General features: G+C 43.6%; 3 protein-coding genes across 10 annotated transcripts; all 3 read left to right on the plus strand.

Annotated features, from left to right (window-relative positions):
- Positions 1–1,370: 1,370 nt before the first annotated feature.
- LOC117858631 (peroxidase 5) lies at positions 1,371–3,005 on the plus strand. Its single transcript, XM_034741741.2, has 2 exons — positions 1,371–1,899; positions 2,031–3,005. The coding sequence occupies exons 1-2, from the start codon at positions 1,654–1,656 to the stop codon at positions 2,790–2,792; spliced, it is 1,008 nt and encodes a 335-aa protein (XP_034597632.1). The 5' UTR covers positions 1,371–1,653; the 3' UTR covers positions 2,793–3,005.
- Positions 3,006–8,265: 5,260 nt separating this feature from the next.
- On the plus strand, positions 8,266–13,924 carry LOC117856807 (protein WHAT'S THIS FACTOR 1 homolog, chloroplastic). 8 transcript variants are annotated; one of them, XM_034739213.2, is made up of 4 exons: positions 8,266–10,272; positions 11,044–12,217; positions 12,298–12,483; positions 12,795–13,924. In XM_034739213.2, the coding sequence occupies exon 1, from the start codon at positions 8,671–8,673 to the stop codon at positions 10,021–10,023; it is 1,353 nt and encodes a 450-aa protein (XP_034595104.1). In that variant the 5' UTR covers positions 8,266–8,670; the 3' UTR covers positions 10,024–10,272; positions 11,044–12,217; positions 12,298–12,483; positions 12,795–13,924. The 8 variants fall into 8 exon arrangements, with proteins under 8 accessions (XP_034595104.1, XP_034595108.1, XP_034595101.1 ...); XM_034739217.2 differs by having other exon boundaries at positions 8,266–10,141; XM_034739210.2 differs by having other exon boundaries at positions 8,266–12,217.
- Positions 13,925–17,309: 3,385 nt separating this feature from the next.
- On the plus strand, positions 17,310–20,392 carry LOC117858331 (transcription factor TIP2). The gene is made up of 4 exons (XM_034741381.2): positions 17,310–18,071; positions 18,857–19,418; positions 19,522–19,959; positions 20,099–20,392. The coding sequence occupies exons 2-4, from the start codon at positions 18,858–18,860 to the stop codon at positions 20,168–20,170; spliced, it is 1,071 nt and encodes a 356-aa protein (XP_034597272.1). The 5' UTR covers positions 17,310–18,071; position 18,857; the 3' UTR covers positions 20,171–20,392.
- Positions 20,393–20,480: the final 88 nt, after the last annotated feature.

Consider the following 20,480-nt stretch of genomic DNA (forward strand, 5'->3'; position numbering starts at 1 on the left):
CTGGCACGAACGGCAACAAGGCAACGTCTGTGAGGATGACGTTGCTAAATAGTTATAATCCTATTATAATCCTATGAAATAGTTATAATCCTATGAAATTCTAAATGCTTATTGAGGATGGAACTGCGCGTGTGCTACAATATAAAAATGCTGAGTCTCAAAAGAGAGAGATGGCTTCAGCATATTTGTATATTCTCTCCGGACAGACCTAAGTTATGTTTTGGTTATTTACTGCGGGAAACAGAGAAGATGCCGAGTGCCAGGGGCACTCGGCGAAGGTCTAAAAACACTCGGCAAAGAGTTTGCCGAGTGTAACACTCGGCATTCAGCACACGGCAAATTTTGCGTCGGACACTCAGCAAAGGACTAACGTCCGGCACGCCCCCCTAACGGACGCCGCACGTGCCGATCACGTGGTTAAGATTTGCCGAGTGTCAGTTGTTTGCCGAGTGTCGGTTACGAGTTTGCCGAGTGTTTTCAGTTTGACACTCGGTAAAGAGGATTTATGCCGAGTGTATAATGTTTGCCAAGTGTTTTCAGTCTGACATTCGGCAAACACCTCCTTTGCTGAGTGCCCGAGATAAAACACTCGGTAAATAGAAAACACTCAGCAACTTTATTGTTTCCGTAGTGATTGGCATGGTCCGCATAAACACAACTTTAACTAATACATTTTGCTAAAAAATATTTACAAAATATAAAAAGCAAAACAATTAAACTAAATTGCGAAATGAATCTTAATAGTATATTTTTCAATAAATATCCATGCTTAAAATATAAAAATAATGTATAAACAAAGTTCAGAACGTTGACTTAGATAACCGCAAAACGTTAATCTTTGGTGATTGGAGGGAGTAATGTTAATTTAGCAAGTGGTGTTATTACGCTAGTAACTAGGAGTACATGTTAAGAGCCACGTCACTACTAATTGCACAGCCCAAAAATATTCATTGTCTTATTTACTTCTGTTGTAATTGGCACTAGCATCCTTTCGCATGCTAATAGATGGCCCATTAACCTCATACGGTCATACCATAACAAGAGAAAAAAAATGAAACCAAAAAAATGAAACCTTTGATCACTAAGTGGATGGTTCATATCAACATGGATAGCAATTTTCCAAAAGAAAAAGAAAAAAACCTTGGGTGTACCTAAAACAACCAACATGTCTATTTGACATTTTTTCCAAAAAAACAAGAAAAACGTTTCTATGTACAGGTAGCCGTGTAGGTGATCTTGTTTGAATAGCCAAGTATCTCAAAAGCTCTACAATATTTTGACCTGAAACAAGATTTTATTCCCACATGATGCCTGTAAAAAGTTTCAGCATTCCATGCAGGATCATGATGGTTCGATATACGGAGCTCACCTTGCCCGCAGCAACGGATACTCAAACTAGCAACTCCCTTTCCCAAGGCCAGCTGTTCCGTATGGGCCGGTCAACTCTTGTTCCAGTTGTTTGCTCGGTTCTATAACCAGTGTGGCCATACTACGCACTCGTCAGTCCATGGCTGCATCGATTGACGTATACAAATTACCGCCACCATCTTCTTTACCTCCATTTAGGGACACATTGATCCAGCACTGCTGTATCACAATTTCACAAGCTGCGAGGACCAAGAGCTGCCTGACACAAAATCCACAGCACCGTAGATGACGAAGAGAGACAGCACCACCGGTGTTCCTCTGCTGGCTGTTCTTCTTCCCGTTCTGCTGTCGTGGATCGCCGTCTCCTCCGTCGCGTCATCGGAGGTGGCGCGCCTACAAGTCGGTTACTACAACCGCACTTGTCCCCGGGCGGAGGACCTCATCCGCAACATCGTCCACGCCGCCATCCGGCGAGACCCCGGCAATGGCCCCGGCCTCGTGCGCCTCTACTTCCACGACTGCTTCGTCAGGGTTAGCTAGCTAGCTCTGTTCGCCTGCGTCATCATCAACAGGGTTTTTTTGATAGAGGATCATCAACAGGGTTGAAGCATGGATGCGAGTAGTGAAGCTAACCACTCCATTTTTAACTGTATATGTTTCAGGGGTGCGACGCGTCCGTGCTTCTGGACACCGCCCCCGGCAGCAACGCGACCTCGGTGGAGAAGGCGTCGCAGGCCAACAACCCAAGCCTCCGGGGGTTCGGCGTCATCGACCGCGCGAAGCGCGTGCTGGAGCGGCGGTGCCGGCGGACCGTCTCCTGCGCCGACATCGTCGCCTTCGCCGCGCGCGACGCCTGCCGCATCATGGGCGGGATCGGCTTCGCCGTGCCAGCGGGCCGCCGCGACGGCCGCGTCTCCAACGCCTCCGAGGTGCTCGGCAACCTCCCCGGGCCCTTCGCCAACGTCACCAACCTCGTCGGCTCCTTCGCCGCCAAGAACCTCACCGCCGACGACATGGTCGCGCTCTCCGGCGCGCACTCCTTCGGCCGCTCCCACTGCTCCGCCTTCTCCTTCCGGCTCTACCCGCGGATCGCGGAGGATATGAATGCCACCTACGGCGCGCGCCTCAGGAAGCGGTGCCCCGCGGCGACGGGCCGCCGGGACAGGGTGGTGGACCTGGACCCGAGGACGGAGCTCCTGCTGGACAACCAGTACTACAGGAACGTGCAGACGCGGGAGGTGCTCTTCACGTCGGACGTGACGCTGCTCAGCCAGAACGACACGGCGGCGCTTGTCGACCTCTACGCGCGCAACCGGACGCTGTGGGCGGCGCGGTTCGCGGCCGCCATGGTCAAGATGGGCCACCTCGACGTGCTCACCGGCAGCCAAGGGGAGATCAGGAAATTCTGCAACAGAGTAAACTAGCTAGCTATAGTTATTTTCTCTGTATGCATATTAATTTTGTTTCGGTCGCTGAGTTGGCGAAAAGTTAGATATTGGCCGTTTCTTTTGGAGTTCAAAAAAATTCATTGTATTAGTTTCTGAAAAACAACCTTCGTTGCATAGAGCATTGTGTTGGACTGGTTGAAGTTGTAATAGCGTAAGAAAATATATAGTTTTACATAAATATTTGGAGAAGATGTTGCACAGAAAATTAAATGAGGTAAGCAAACACATTCACTCCATCCACAAAAGGCTAAAACAAAGTCATTATATAATTTCAGTCGATTAGCATCGAATATGACTAATAGATAAGGACAATTAGATCATTTCGTATTTTTTCTAATCAAACGTCCTCTTAGGACTTGATAACGTATATATCATATACTACTAATAACTGAGCATTCAAAAGTAAATACATTGTATTTGGATTCATTGTGATTGACATGAAGTAGTAAGTAGAGTCAACAACCATTTTCCACATATAGTTAAATTGGTAAATACGTGTAGAACAATTGTGCATAAAAATATTATGAAAGTAATAGGTAAACTGGCTGTTGGGTCGTTGTTCTTTGCTGTTAATTGTAACGGTAGTTACAGGCAGATTTGGCCGCAACACCCTTTTATCATGTCCTTATTAGAGTTTCTTGTCTTTAACCAGAACGCTCTCGTAGCGTTTTTTGGCTACTGAATATTACGAATATGGTCTTTAAATCCACCTAACTAAATTTTAGCTAACTAAAAGGTATTTGGATCCACTAGCTAAATGATAGTTAAAAAGGTATTTGCGTATCCTACCCCTCCCTCCCACTTTAGAAACTTTTCTGGAGGAAGTTGTAGTGCAATTTGATCTTTTACAGTTTAGTTGAATTTAGATAGGTTCAACTAGCTAAACGAATCTTCAGTTAAATTTAGCAAGGATCTAAATAGGACCTATATCTTGTTGCCAAGGGAGGAGGAATTTATGCATGCCGGTTTGATTCAGAAACGATCGTTCCATTTGACATACAACTTGGACCATTCTTCTTCAAAAGTTTGTGACAAAGACATCTCTTAAAATTAAATTCGATAAAACCTATATTAAGATATTCTAAAAAAAATTTAGCCTAAGTTAAAACCAGGCAATGATCTGTGTACAACCATGAATACAATTCTAAATCTAAACTCATTAAATGAAAAAGTATGCCTACTGATATGCTATCTTTACTGGAATAGGATCCTCTGTACTTGTACTTTGAGGCTACAACGATTTGAGCCCATTTGGCCTCGGCTGGCTCAGCGTCGGAATTCGGGAACCAAATCGACAAGGACTGAACCACCAACACTCAACAGAGCTAGGAGCGGATCTAGCAGTGGGGCGGGTGGGGCTCAATCCCCCCCCCCCCCCCCCGAATAATGGAACTTCCTTAAACCCCCTTCATGATTTTTAGGAAGAAGGAAGGAGAGAAGGGAAGGGAAGGACCATTAGTGGAGGAGCCTCTCCAAACCTCACAGGCCACATCCACCGCTGCACACGGACGTTAGCAGGAGCAAAAGGAGTTGACTTCGGTAGAACGGCACGTGGCTACGTGAGCAGGCACCAACGTTTCAACGGTCGATTTCTCATAACGTTCTTGTTTGGCATCGTTTCCAAGTAGATGAACCTGTTCCGCTGTTTTGTAGGAGTATTTCACACCGATCGACGTTCGCTGCCATTTATGTCAGATCTCTAGTTCGTTCGTGGCTGCCTGCCTCTGATCACCAGGAATTGTTTGTTTCTATTGGTCATGTCAGATATTACGCGTGGAGCTGAGCATCAAATGCATGCCATGGGCCATGGCTGCCCGCACCCAACGTTTTGCAATATAATTCATGCAACAACGTGGTGCGGCGTGATTACCTAGATATCTTGTCTAGTTTACGCGATTGACCCTGATTAATTGATTGGTACGTTGAATACTCGTGCTTGAGAAAGAGTTTATTAAAACTTTGTTGTGGAAGGTTCCATTCCAATCAGTAGTAAGCAGCGTCATTGACACAGTACCTCTTTCTATTAATTTTTTTGTAGGAAGTATTGGATTTGACAGTGAAGTCGTATGCCTGTTTATATGTATAAAATTGGTGAGAAGTTTTATCGAAAATATCTTTTTATCTTGGGTCGTATTTCTTCCGTTCCAAATTATAGGTTATTTTGACTTTTCTAGGTTCGTATAGGTTCGTAGATATTATACCTCGAAAAGCCAAAACGCTATACGAACCTAGAAAAGTCAAAACGTTACGAACCTAGAAAAGCCAAAACGCTATACGAACCTAGAAAAGTCAAAACGACCTATAATTTAGAACAGAGGGAGTATTAAGATTTGAAATATCAAATTTGCATTCACTAGTCCAATACGGACGGAAGAGATGTAAGTGTTAAAAATCTGTGGATAAACTTAAGACCCGTGGGTAATTAAAATTGTTGATCTTTGCTTGTCTCGTTTATTAGTATTAAAATACAACATTTATATCCATACTAGTCCTACTTTTATTTATGTAGGCCGTATTAGGATTCGAAAGAAATCAAACTTTACAACAAATAGTTGAACTCTGTGGATGTTTAGAGTCTATAAAAGTTGTACCAAATAGATTCATGCTTCATACATCTTCAATATGATATTAATTTTGTGACAATCAATGATATATTCTAAAGAAATTAGTGGTCAAGTTCAGTTTCCAAATACCTTTTCAAATGCCAATACATTTTTCCATTAAAAAAAAGGATGGCAGATAATTTAGAGGGTCCCAGATCCATCCCAGCGCGTGCATCGCTTCTATTCCAAATTCCAATGTCATGATCCTCTTTCTCTCTTCTAATGCCCATGGTAATAGCCTAACACTTCCTCCCAATGGTGCGTTGGTGCTCGTCCCATGCTCTAGCCCTCATTTGAACCTAAGTGATTTTTTTCTTGCTCCCCGTCGCTTCAATGCTTCTTGTGCTCCTCAGTAACCTTTTGTTTTGGGGTGGGTTGGGGGGAGCTCCTCAGTAACTTGTTGGAAGCAGCCTATCTGACAGAGGAGGTGTGATCTGGTAGAGTTGTTGGCAATAATTGAGAAGATTCAGGGAGGGGTGCATCTTTTATGGTTGCAACATTTTTTTTCTACTAGAATAAATTTCACTTTCCTCAGAAACGATATATTCTTTTATCTAGAACGATACAGTTTATTCTACAAAGCAGATAAATAATTTGACATTACGAACAAAATATTCTAAAACAAACAACTTGTTTTACATATAGAACAAATATGTCCACTTGATGAACACAATATATACACATGAAGAACAAAATATATACATATGATGAAAAAATATAAAAATAGAAAAAATGATTAATAAAAATAAAGAAGAAAAGAATAATAAAAAATAATTGAAATAGAATTGAAATAATAAAGAAGTAAAACGAAAGGTGTAGAGAACTAATGTATCCCAAGGCAAACAAAATATATATACACTTGATGAACAATTAAGTATATAAGTAGACAAAAGAAAAAGAAAAAAGAAAAAAATAAAGAACAAGAAAAAAATAAAAAAAACAACCAAAGATTTGAAATGAAATAAAAAAATAATAGAAGAAAAAATAAAGAAAGAAGGAAAAAATACTTAAGCTGCAACAAGGCCAAATCTAAGGGAGCTTATTTATACAAAGATATACTTTGAGAACTCTACGTTCTCTAAATAATTGTCGTTTTGTGATACATCAGCATATTTTAGTTTTGAGTATCAATACCTCTTCGAATATTTTAAAGATTTTTTTGACCGAAGTCAGCAGGGGAAGCCCTTACCTATTTTTTTATAATTTTTTTATTTCAGACCCATTTAATTCGCTCCCACGGGGAGTCAAAACTGGGCCTACTGGGTGCTACTTAGGTGCTCTAACCACTACTCCTTTTTCCTATAATATAAGGCATCTAAGCATTCAAAAGTTATCCTCAAATACAAGGTGTTGTAGGCACATTTGGATGATTGTCGTTTAATTCTTTCTATAATTAACAAGATAAGAGTAGCTGATTGGTGGATTATTACTAAAAATAAGTTTCTTGTTATCTACAACTACCATTAACTCAGGGTACATGCATCTCTTTGCTTCTCCTGTTAATATATCACAAAATCTCTAGGATGCCTTATATTTCAGGACAAAGGGAGTAGGCTAGAGGCTCTTTCACAATTTTAAAGCAATTTTAGATGTAGAATGTCTACATTCATCTTCAATATTACTTTCAAACTAAATTTCTATATTTTCACTATGCTTAATCCTATTAACTTGTGGTTAGGATAGTGTCTTGGTAACCATGTTATTATCTGAAATTGAAGTTACTTGAGAACATGAGGGGTATCAACTATCAAGTATTTGGCTACCCTAGCTTTTAGGGTTGCACGTCGAGCTAGCTCGGCTCAGCTTGGTCTAGCTCGTTAGCCTAATGCTCGGCTCGGGTTGTTAATTGCTTGAGCCAGCTTGTTAGGCTCACGAGCCAAATATAAATTTGAAATTTCCATCGTTTCAACATATATGAAATGTAAAAATAGTAACTATAAAATTTTAGAGGCGGCTAGTTCGACTTTGATAGCTCAACTCCCTCCATTGAACCTTTAGCCTCCTTCTAACTCGGTTGGCTCGTGAGCAGCTTGCGAGCTAGCTTGAGCCAGCTCGTTAACAGGATGAGAAAAAAAATAGTTGCTCAGCTCATTAGAAAATCCACGAAACCAGCTCGTGAGTTTCTGGCTCAGTGCCCAGCCCTATTAGCTTCCATAATCCATACCTAGAGATTAGATTGTCTATCATTTTAAATTGAAATCGCCATGAAAACATCACCAGAAGTTTAAATTATACGTTTTTGCTTTTACAATACTCCTACAAGAAAACAAGAAAACAAACAACAAAAGTTTGCAGCTTGGCATCAAAGACATTTTTCATAAAACTGTGAAGCTTGTGAGAAGGCGTATTCGATGCCTTATTAGTAGCAGACTAGCAGTGTCCACACTATTCAGCGGTGCCCGCCGCCCTATTTGTTTACGCTTATCTGAAAATCGATTGTCTGAAAATTTGAATTTTCTGAGAATCTGCTGTCAGGAGAATCAGTTGGCTAGATAAGTTGGGAGTTTGGCAACTTTGATTATTTGTAGTAGATTATCTATTCTGAATGCAAAATGACTTGTATGCTCCTATGAATGATGATAACTAATTTTATTCACGAGTACGAGCAGAAGTTGATTTTGATAATGTTTTTAAAATTTGTAAAAAACAAATTTTGATCAAATAATTAGTAATGCATTCCAAAATCATTGAATTAGCTAAGGCAACGGTATTTCACAACTCACACGATACCCATTAGTAAAAAAAAACCTACAACAAATAATCCGTTTCTGACGCCAATTTTCTTTGAAATTTTATTAAAAAAGGATTTGTTTTGTCGATTGACTGCTTGCCAGGCTATTCACGAGTGCTGTCTGCCGTGCCTCTTCCTGCTCGCGCCGCCAGTCGCGCCCCTTCCTGCTCGCCGCCTGCCACGCCCCTTTCCTGCCGCGCCGCGCCGTCTGCCGTGCCTGCCGCGCCGCGCCGCCCGTCCGGCTCGGCGCACCATCTCACCTGCGCCGGATCTGTGGTGGGAGGAGGCACCGGAGCTCGGACAACGCGGCAGCCTGGGAGGAGGCGGCGCCGAGGAGCTCCGACCCAAGCGCGAGAGGAAGGGGAACGGGAGGGAGAGGGCACCGCCTGGGAGGCAGCAGCGCTGAGGAGCTCCGACCTAGCGCAAGACGGCGAGATCGAGGAAGGGGAACGGAGGGAGAGGGCACCGATGGAAAAAAGGTTCGATTAATCTCGTAGTGCTAGTTCAATCGCGGTGGGGGATGCTTCTCGCGGGGCGTTACTGCACGGCGACCGCGGGCCGTTCGGCGGGATTTCTCGCGGTCCGCTGCCGCACCGCGCGGTCGCCGCGGAAACAAACGGGGCAAATGCTTCTTCCGGCCGCCGCCGCCGCCGCCACCGCCGCCGCGGCCCGCGCCGCCAGCCGCCTCGTCCAGCTCTTCCCTAGTCGGCGCATATCCTCCCTAAAAGTCCCGTGGAAGCGCGATCCCGTTCTCGACGCCGCCATCACCCGCGACCGCCGCTTCCGCCAAGCGTCCCGCCTCGTCCGCGAGGTGCTCCTCTCCCCGGGCCGCCGCCTCCTCTTCCGCTACCTCACCAAGCGCCGCGAGCGCATCAAGCTCCCTGTCCACGTCCCCACCTTCCTCCGCCGCTACCCCACCCTCCTCTCCGTCTCCCCTCCCCCCAAGCCGGTCGCCTCGCCCTCCCCGCAGCTCCTCGCCTTCCTCGACTTCGCCTCCCGCCTCTACGAACTCCACGCCCCGCTCCTTGCCTCCAGGCTGGCCAAGCTCCTCATGATCTCCTCCACCCGCGCACTGGCCGTCACCAAGATCGCTGCCGCCAAGCGCGACTTCGGCCTCCAAGACGACTTCTTGGTCTCGTTGGTCCCCAAGTACCCGGAGCTCTTCCGCCTCGTCGGCGACCCTGGGCCCGACGCATCTGGGAACGCGTTCCTCGAGTTGGTTTCTTGGGATGACAAACTGGCGAAGTCGGTGATTGAATTGAAGGCTGACAAGGAGGCCAATGTCGTCGGAATTCGGCCAAGGCCAAATTTTAGTGTTAAAATGCCAAAGGGGTTCTATCTCAAGAAGGAAATGAGGGAGTGGGTGAGGGATTGGCTTGAGCTGCCATATGTCTCACCATATGCAAATGCATCCAATCTGGATCCGGCATCCCCGAAGGCTGAGAAGCGATCAATTGGTGTGTTACATGAGGTGTTGTCTCTGACAGTAGAGCGAAGGATGGCGGTGCCAGTTATTGGGAAATTTTGTGAGGAGTATAGGCTGCCAAATGCATTTGCCAATGCATTCACGAGGCACCCAGGAATCTTCTATGTATCGCTCAAGGGTGGAATCAAGACAGCAGTATTGAGGGAAGCTTATGATGAGAAGGGAAAGCTTGTAGATAGAGATCCAATGCTTGAGTTAAAGGAGAGATTTGTGGCAGTCATGGAAGAGGGGCATAAGAAGTATTTAGAAGACTTGAAGATGAAGAGGGAGGAGCTGCAGAAAGAGAGAGAGGTTGCATGTCGTGAGGATGTAAAAGTAGCTGCAGAGATTGAGGATCAGCTTGAGGAAGAATGGCACAGTGGGGGTTCAGGAGACAATGACACATGATACATATTATATGCAGTAGGAGGTGATGGAAGGCAGCATTGTTAGTGGTTCTTGCAATTCCATTTGTCCTTGGTCAGTATTGCCTGGTGAACTGGTAAAGGAAATTGGTTGATGCCTGGTGAGGTTCTTGTCAGTAATATTTAAGACAGCCTTTGTTGTTAGTTAGTTCATTGGAGCTGGGGAGGATACAGCTGGTTTTAGTGTTGGGATTTTTGCAATCTATTTAGATCCAAGAATTATTTTGAGCTGGTCAGTGCAAGACTATTTCTTTTTATGGAATTTTCTGAAAAATATTGCATCACCATGCTCTTGTGCATCCATCATTAACACAGATACCACAAATAAGACATAAAGTATTCCTTTAGATAAACGCAAAACATTTCTGCACTTGATATAATCCATCATAACACATTCAATTGCAAAGGAAATTCTAACAACCAAACTGAATTTTCAGCTGTGCCCCATTTCTTTCCAAAATTCAAATGATTATGAGATGTGTTATGTACCTCTATCCAGAATGTTTTCCCCCTCACAGACACTGTTAAGTCATTTGGTATATTTTGTTGCCAATGTTTAGCCAATTCCAGGGTATGGATGGTCATTCTGTAAGGTAGGAACAGTCTTGACAGGGTTTTCAGTTGGGCCACTCAAATTCGAGAAAACAAATTGTAGCAAATGTTCCAGTTTGTTCTGCGTACATGATGAACAACATACCAATCACCTGGAAAGTTGAAGGCTCGCGGCTGCCACCTTTAATGGTTCCACCTGAGACTGAGGTTATGTAAAAAGTTTGATTATTGCTGAGCACTTGGAATCAACTTGGAGAATAGGTTGAATTCAACGAAATTCACTGCAACCTTTAATGGTTCCATCCGGGAGTTAGGCTATATAAAAGGATTTGGTTCTTGCAAAGTATTTTGAATCAACTTAGAGAACAGCACATTGATTGGAAATTAGCTTGCTTGAGTGTACCTGTGACTTAAGAGATTTTGTGCTTTCTGAGTTTTATGTTATTTGCAGTACGGGGCCTTCCAAAATCCAACCAGGATTTTATCCCCACATATGGTGATTTTTCCAAGCATCCTTTAGTCCAAGGCTCTATTCGCCTAAGCTTGTCGCGATTTCAAGTGGACCTTGAATTGTGCCTCATCTGACAAATAGACTGACCGAAGTAAAGCTGACTGGATGTTAGTTCATTGGAAGACTTGGTTTCACTACAACATCAAGATGTCGGTCTGTTATTTCCATGTATGATTTCTATTACTGTTTATTGGTTTTATAATGATCCTTTATGTGTTTTTTAAGAACAGAAAGCCGCATATATTTTTACTCTAATTTAAGTTTCAAGTTTCAACTTTGCCTCTCAAACATTTAGATAAATGGAGGGGCATATGCCACTCTGCTGGATCTTTACATTGTCTGTGCATTCTTCTGGACTCTTTCATGTGTATTGCTATGATGTTAATCATTGTTCGTGGAAGATAGTTGGTCAATTCTACTCTATTCGTTTTTCTTTAGTCTTGCTGAAGTCGATTAAACTAATATAAATTTAAAAAATGAGAAGAACAACTCTGGCAATACCAGATAATTGCATTGACTGCAATTGCTAGTGCAGCTGTGTTGTTTACTGGTATTGCATAGTTGCTTTGATAAAAATTATATGTAAAGAAAATCAGTTTGTTTGGTAAACCATTAAAGTTTAATGAAGTATCTTTTGGAGTTTTCATTTTCGGTATGTTAATTATTGTCACCAAGGAATTTTAAAATACACTCAGAAGCAAAAAATCATGTATGCTGTTTATTAGTCAAACAAAAGATATGATGTTTCTTCTACAGCTGCTTTTCTTTTTAAAGAACATGCAAATTGCTACAACTTATATTTTGGAGAAGCTATATTTTGTCTTGACTGGCTTCAGGACAGGCATCTAAAGCCTATTGCATCACTTAGAAGACTTTAAACCTGTGAGTGGCATGAACTGCTATGGGTGGTACCCCTTTGTCACTCCTTTGCAATAGCAAGAGATTGAATGAATGAATAATGCACCACGGAAAACATATAGTTCATTCTTTCTAACAAGATGCTCAGGTAGAGGAAAACAACTATCATTTTGTGGTAATCAGCTTCAGAATACTACAGTTGGTCCAATGGAAACGGACCTATTTTTCTGTAGTGATCCTTTTCCTTAAGGCTCAGGTACCATTTTGTTGTGCTTGTAGTTTGCTGCGGCATGATATGTGATGTCATGTCGTTTTCTGTTTCTTTGAATTTCGTAGTCTTCTTTGAATCGAGCGAGACGCACGACGCGAACTGTCAAACGATCGTGGGCGAAAAGCTCGGGGGAACAGAGGAAGTGCGCATCGCCAGCGGCCGGCCATCTCCTGCGGTGATCGTCTAGTCGATTCAGTCTTCCATTCCAGTCGGAGGGACGGCCTCCAGGTCTTGCGAAGCGGCTCTGCACGGTAGATCTGTTCCATTTGTGCAATGATTCTGGTGATAGTGGGGAAAAGGATTTGGTTTTGCCGATTGTTATTGGGATTTTGTGACCTGGTTGTGTAGGAAACTATGAAAGATGGGTTGTACGGGTAATGGATGTAAAAGAAGTACCTAGAATTTAGTAAAAATATGTTTGATTTTTGTAGAATTGATGGTTCTGTTCAGTTAAGCGGCTAAAGCTAAGTCAGTAACGTTGCTTTTAGTGTGAACTTGTTCTTTCACAAAGATTTGACTTTTAGCTAGTTTATCTCACCAGAGCATTTATATTTTTTTTCAGATGGGAAGTCAGAGTGTCATATTACTCAAGATTTTTACTTGTGCTTTTAGTGGCAACCTCAAGGAATATGGTAGTAGCACTGGTCGAGGTGGAATATGTAGAACTATTCCAGACTTTGACAGAGACTATATGAGTTATTTTCAGTTGCATGACTGTTTGAAGGAATTTGGGTTGAAGGATGGAGACAGTTTGTATTACCTAAAGCTGGGTTACTGTCCACCGAATGGCCTTGTGCTTATTTTTGATGACAACCAATGCAACCAACTATTGGCGGATCATGTAGCGCTAAGTAGTTGCAGTCTGTACATTGTCCCTGATCCTGGAAGGCTAGTCAGCACTGAACCAGTTCCAAGGAATAATCCAACTCAATCTGTTGTGAGAACCTTGGTTGATGCATTCAGTCCAGATGAGATTGGTGGAGGAGAAGATGATGTTGGTGGAGGAGAAGAGATGGCACAGTTATCTCTAGATGATGATGACAGTGTTGAAGATGAGACATGAAAATACTGGGTTTGGATGAAACTGATGATGACTCATCTGATGTAGAGCTTGTCCCAGAACATGAGCTTGAAAACAGGGCTGTGGATGCAGGTGGTTATACATTTGATGGTGATATTGGGGATGATGAATTGTATAATTTGAAGAAGCAACAACCTGCTATTCAAATTAAAGGAAAAGATGATGGTAAATGTAAGGTTAGTGGTAGGGCAAAGAAGGTGGCTACTTCAAATTCAACAAAGAACAATCCTGGGGTGTCATCTATCTGATGACCCAAATGATGGAAACCACACTCCAGATGATGTTGATGATCAGACTCCATTGTTTGTTCACAGGTCTAGGGAGCTTGAGGATAACTGGTTTGATGAGGTTACAATGAGTCACCCAGTCATGACAGAAGGAATGTTGTTTACTGATGTTGGACAATTTAGAGAGTATCCATTGGGAGTATTCATGCCAGGATTTTAGTTTGGTATTTTTTTTATGTTTTTTACTGTATCACCATCCTGCAGTAAGTCAGGTAAACATCCGAGCTCTCTGCAAATCTCATAGCACTACTGGATGAGCCATTGCAGTCAAGGACTCAAGGTTCAAGGTGTGACCCAATCGATGATTAGGCGCACTCCCTTTCACTCCTTCCATTCACTATATGCAGGCAGCAGGTTGCCTTGACTTTAACGTGCATGGCGACGGTCTTTCGAGCATCTACTTGCACGTTCCGAGTTAACAAGCCATCTTGCTCTGCTCTGAAGCAAAGCATGGCGGCTGTATTCGATTGACCTACTTCACAGGTCATCGTGTCTTCTGAATTTCCAGACTGGACAGTGATCTGACGGTGGCTCTCTTTACAACGCTATCGAAGATGAATTTTAAGCTGAAAAATATAACTCCTGGAAACGTTTGAATTGTTTACCACCCACATTCTGGGCCTGCATGGAAGACCACTGCGCAGCGGCGCGACGGTGCCACTGGACGCAACCATGAGAGGAAGAAAGAGATAAGAGGAGAGAAGAGGGAGTTTTGTCTAAAACAAAGTAGAGAAACACACTAGCATACATGACACGCACTAATATCTACAACTCATATGCACATATCTTATTCCAGCAAATTTTAAAATTGATGAAGTCACCATATACATAGGTATTGGCGTCAATGGACACATCGCCAATATCGTCAGTGGCCTTACCAAAAGACTGAAGTCCCTAAGAAATGCTCATATATTCAATAACTGTATAGAATCATGTTTGTTTATGTTATTTTATCTCATTTTCCCTTTCTAAATTCTAAATAAGTACGGGAGTCTTTAAATCATATTTATTCCAAGCTTCTAAAATGTATTGTTAGTAGGTTGCACATTGGTTTTTTTTGTGTAGTTGAATAATGCATACAATCAAATATGTAGACAACAACGAGAACAGACTCAATGTCGAATATGAATTAAATATTATTAACCAAAATTAAATCATCATATAAACATAATTAATATGAAGATATAACATTAATTTTCTAAACGCTGAAGGTTCGTTCTTATCTTAGCTAAGTATATTGACATTGCAATGCGAATATTAATGACCAAATAATGCTTAATAATTTTTTCGATGTGAATATACCCTTGATTGCGACCAAGGGTTGGCAAATATGCTATCGTTATAACGTTTGGATTGCAGATGCACCAATTTGCCAAGTGATTGTACTAACATGTAGGGATGAAAATTGATCGGATACGAACGGATATGCACAGATATGAATACATATAGTTATTTTTTTAGATCAAATTCGGATACGAATAGTGCCAAGATGTGTCGAATCTTGATATCCGTCCTATTCGAATCTTAGATATCTAACTTTGTATATCCGGATTCGAACGGTACAGATATTGAATGTCCGGATTCTGATACGAACCATCCATTTGAGTGTCCGAACCCCTTCGGTTGGACGAACGAGCAGATAATATCCGTACCACTTTCATCCCTAGTAACAGGGTCGTCCCGTAAAATATGTGGGCCTTGTACCAAATTATAATTTAGGCCCTCAATCCAACTACCAAAGTTCAACATGAAGTAATTTTTATACTATAGATCATGGAATAACCTCTCCAATACTGACATGATTAGCAGTTGTTTCTATTGTTCTAATGTCCCAATCCAACAAGAAGCAGCTTCAGTGGTCCAACAAAGCCAACCAATCCTAAATGATCAATTGATGCTGAGACTAGGATTATGCGCATGGACAGAAAACGAGATAGAGGGGAAGAAATATGGCCACCAAGAAATATATATAAATATGAGTTTGGGATTTGGAGGCGATTATTCATGGTCCAATAGGATTTTACTTGTGGAAATTGTTGATTAATTGGTGGTAGGAGAATCAGACATACAGCTGTTGCCTTTTACGGGATGATAGGGGATGATTTGCATGTGAGTAGAATGAAGGAAAGTTTGTGTAGGTTTTTCCAGGAAGCTCCATGGAAACTTGAGTGACCTTGTCGGTTTTGTAGAACTACCGATACTGATTAGTAGTAGTTAGTGTGTACTAATCTAGCTTGGGTCCTGCATTTTTTGAGGCCCTGTTTGGGTGCACCGGTGGCACGTGCCCAGGGATGGGCTCGTGTACTAAATTGATTATTTTACAAATTATTGAACTAATTTGCACCCAAATACGTCCATTGATCTAGGTTATGAAGATATTCAGTTGGAACGCTTGGACCTTAGCGCTAGCTCTAACCCAACCTTGCCCAACTATACCACAAAGATAAAACGGTTGTGTCAAGGCAAATGATCTTGTCTATCGGGATCAGGAAGCCGATGGGGTCGAGCCCCCCCCCCCCCCCCCCCCCCCCCCCCCCTCCCTTATTTTGCACGCACGTCGGACGAGGCAAAAAGCCTGGTGAGGATCGATCATCCATGCATGGAGTGATGGAGATTGATCGATGAACTGGTCAAAAAGCAAAGGGCCCGGTGTTGCACTGGCCACTTGGAATATTTGGTGATGCAATGAGGCGGTACTAGAATAATAATGAGATAGCTAGCCTCATTCCACAATGTTTTCGCGCGATAATTTGTACCAGTGTAAATGTGATGTCTCTTATCTGCTCGATGGAGCTCGTACGGGCGATGAGGGGAGAAGATGGAAAAAGGCGTGAGCCAACCTCCGAGGGCGCCGGTCTAACAGCCCGTCCGTCCGGTTAACATCGCATGATGCTCTTACAGTTTTCAGATTCCTCTCTCTCTACAGATGATGATTACTCGTATCAGGTTTATAGGACAGAGAGATCCTTGGACGTATTGTCAGTTAGGGTAGTTCATGTACGCACACGCAGTACTAAGTTTTTATTTTTGCTAGATCGTGGACATTTGTAACTAGCTAGCTGGTGTATAACATGAAAACCCACATGTTTCAATTGAAGAATAATATATGTATTTTCATGGAGAGACTTCAATCTGTAAGCAAGGTAAAGTTGTTACTAGTATAGCCGGCCTATTGTATCTGCTAGTGATAACCAGGGTGAGTAGCCTTGACTTAAATCTCACTTGCACATACCATGAGGGTATTTGGATCCTGCAGCTAAACTTTAGTCCTCCTATTTAATACCAAATATGAGGGTTAAACATGATCTAACTGCTAAACTAATTGTAATATAGTGGCTAACTTGCTAATTAGTGGTTAGAATCCATTAGAGCATCTCCAGCAGTTAGCTCATGTTTAACTCTCATGTTCAAATCTTTTCTCATAACTAGCTAATAATGAGAATATCTCAATATCTTTTTCATTGTTGTTAGGGGAGTTGCTTTTGCAGTTCTCCAATAATTCCATCCCAATTCAACTACCATATTGGGAGAGTCACAACTCCTCCTTTATTTGGGGTGGATGGATTATAGGTTTATCCTAATAATTATTAGTAAAAAGGAAAGAAGCACTATTTTTTTCATAAACTCTCTTAATACATTAGTTAGATTGGAACGGGGATCTGTTGAAGATACTCTTCCTGATTATTAGTCCAACTTTAGCCCACATTTAACCTTATTAATACACCTAGGGCTAAACTTCAGCTTCCTGTTTTAGCAATCCAAACACTCTCTAAACTACCTTCACAGCTGTAATTATGTACTACTTTTTTTTACTTGTAAATAAGGAGCTGCATTTGGCTGGTTGGTATGTGAAATAAAATTAACATTATGCAATACAAAAATCTTGCACTCAAAGACAGTACTAACACCTGCACCTAAACATCAACCAACTCTTAGGGACTGTAATACAATACACTGGTCCAGACCTCAGTTATTCCTACTTGCATAGTTACATCTGCAGCTAGGTACTCTCTCCTCTGTCTCCCATGGTAGGCAACTAGGCAAGTGGTGTGCATACAAAGGAACCAAATCGTTGCATGTCTCTGTGGGTGCATACATGGCCAATGCAAGGTTGCCTTTCTGAATCCTGCATGAGCGTGTACCACTAGAATTGTCAGTGTGTGCGGTGTATGGCAGATTTTTGGTTGGGTTGGTGGGGCCCTCCGGGGAGGAATCTCAGTAACAAACCACTCTTCTGAAAGGCTAGCCGCGGCCGGCGGTGGTGTCGCTGTCGCCCTGCCGATCCACAAGGAACCAACAGCTTTCTCCTACCCAATGTCACGGTTGCCCCTTCTGGCCTTCTACATACCTCCTCCTCTCTCTTTTCTCTATCCCTTCACTCCATTTCAGCAGGAGCTTAACCAACCTCGCTACTCGCTACCTTGTTTAATCTTGCACTGCATTAGAGGTTGCTGCGACCTTTGAAGAAAAGGTTTGCTACTCTTGTTAATCCATTCCCCTCAAATAATCCAAGTTGTTTTATCGATCGGCTGCACTTTTGATCTAAGTTGTTTTTCCTCCACCCCACCTATGTTTTCCTTTCTTTTTATGTATATGCAAGACCTTTTCTAGGGCAAGGCTGCAACCACATGCATGTACTGAATTCATGATGTATCCCAACCCAGCCAGTACTCATCTATTTTGCACACAGAATCTCTGCAGTTCCCATTTATTTTTGTCATGTTCAGAATAATCTTCCTGTTCTTTTGGTTGGTCTAGTTATTTCTTCATTTCTAGAATCATTGGAGCTTTTTAATTAGGTTGCAACTGCGCGACTCTGTTCAGTTGGATCCATGATTTTGTTCTTTGGGTTGCTACTGAATCTTTGCCTTTCTTTTACTTGCTGCGCACCTCTTCTTATTTTCTTTCAGAACCATGCCTGATGTGTTCCTGCTGTATGATTTGAGTAGTTTTGCTTCACTTGATCTGTGAGCCAAGACGGCACACTCTCGTTCTTGACCTAGTCATGTCTTCCATTTTTGCAACTCGATCGCGTGCTAGGTAGTTAAGTTCTTGCTGTTATAAATTACAATGTACAAAATTTAGAATTACAAGAGCATGGAGTAGTTCGACCCATTCATGTTTTTTATTTATTTTCTTAAAGAAATCTAAGATGCATGCAGCGAGCATGCTTGATTTTACCTTTCCCATTTGCATGCATGCCATGCTCTGCTTGTTGATGTGCTGATCCAGATTGTTTGTGTGCAAATTAAGCAGGATGTATCACCCTCAGTGCGAGCTCCTGATGGCGCACGAGACCCGGGACCTGGACGCCGGCCAGCCGCACCTCACCGCCTCCGCCGGCGTCGCGACCATCCCATCGGAGCTCAGCTTCCACCTGCTCCACTCCCTCGACGCCGCGGCGGCGGTCGCGCCGCAGCCCACCATCGACTACTTCTTCGGCGGCGCGGCGGACCCTCACCAGCCGGCGGTGCAGTACGAGCCGCTGGCCGCCGGCCACCAGCACACCATGAACATGCTGCGCGACTACTGCAATGGCCACTACACCGCCGCCGCCGAGCCGTTCCTCCGCGGGGCAAGGACCGGTGCCCTCGTCTTCGGCGCCACCGACGACGAGTCGGCTGCCTACATGCCCATGCCCTTCGAGAGCTCCCCGCCGCCACGGGCCACCAGCGGCAGGAAGCGGAGCAGGGCGCTGCTGGGCGGCGGCTTCCATGGTGGGCCAGCCGGTGGTGTCGAGAAGAAGGAGAAGCAGCGCCGGCAGCGGCTCACCGAGAAGTACAACGCCCTTATGCTCCTCATCCCCAACCGCACAAAGGTACTGGTACTAGCTGTCTCCAAATTTCTTGATCCTTCTCTTCTTTTGTTCATCATCTGATCTGAGTTAATTTCGCGATTCTTTTTTATTATTTTCGGCGCAGGATGATAGGGCGACGGTGATCTCGGACGCGATTGAGTACATCCAGGAGCTGGGGAGGACGGTGGAGGAGCTGACTCTGCTGGTGGAGAAGAAGCGGCGCCGGATGGAGCTGCAGGGGGACGTGGTCGACGCGGCGCCGGCGGTTGCGGTGGCTGCGGCGGCGGCCGGTGAGGCCGAGAGCTCGGAGGGCGAGGTGGCGCCGCCGCCGCCGGCCGTGCAGCGGCAGCCGATCCGGAGCACGTACATCCAGCGGCGGAGCAAGGACACGTCCGTGGACGTGCGGATCGTGGAGGAAGATGTGAACATCAAGCTCACCAAGCGCCGGCGCGACGGGTGCCTCGCCGCCGCGTCGCGCGCGCTGGACGACCTCCGCCTTGAACTCGTCCACCTCTCCGGCGGCAAGATCGGCGACTGCCACATCTACATGTTCAACACCAAGGTGAACCATCGATCCGTATCCTATTGTTTTCATGCATGATCTTAACATCGATGTTTCATATGCTATATACGTGCTCACAATGGTATTTAATTTTCAAACGATGATAATATTCTTTTTCTCTTTGTTGATTTGGATGCAGATTCACCCGAGCTCTCCGGTGTTTGCGAGTGCAGTGGCCAGTAGGCTGATGGAAGTGGTGGACGATTACTAGGCTACTATCTAGCTTCCTGAGCATATGCATGGCTTCTGGGTTACTAGCCGGCTATACTGTTTCTTGGATGCATGGCCAGTTCTATCTTTGCTTTGATTTTTAAGCTGCTTGATCCAATGATGGACATTGAGACATGTTTAGATGTTTTTAAATATCAGGCTGTTTTGGTCGAATTGAATAAATTGGCGCACACACTGTGTGAGATTAATATATTTATGTGTATTGGACTACTGGTCTATTAATAGATGGATTGTTGTTGATCAAGAGATAAGCGTATATGCATATAGAATGAGTAGGTTGACTTGCATGA

The sequence above is a fragment of the Setaria viridis genome, chromosome 5 (genome assembly GCF_005286985.2).
Source record: "Setaria viridis chromosome 5, Setaria_viridis_v4.0, whole genome shotgun sequence".
Taxonomy (NCBI): domain Eukaryota; kingdom Viridiplantae; phylum Streptophyta; class Magnoliopsida; order Poales; family Poaceae; genus Setaria; species Setaria viridis.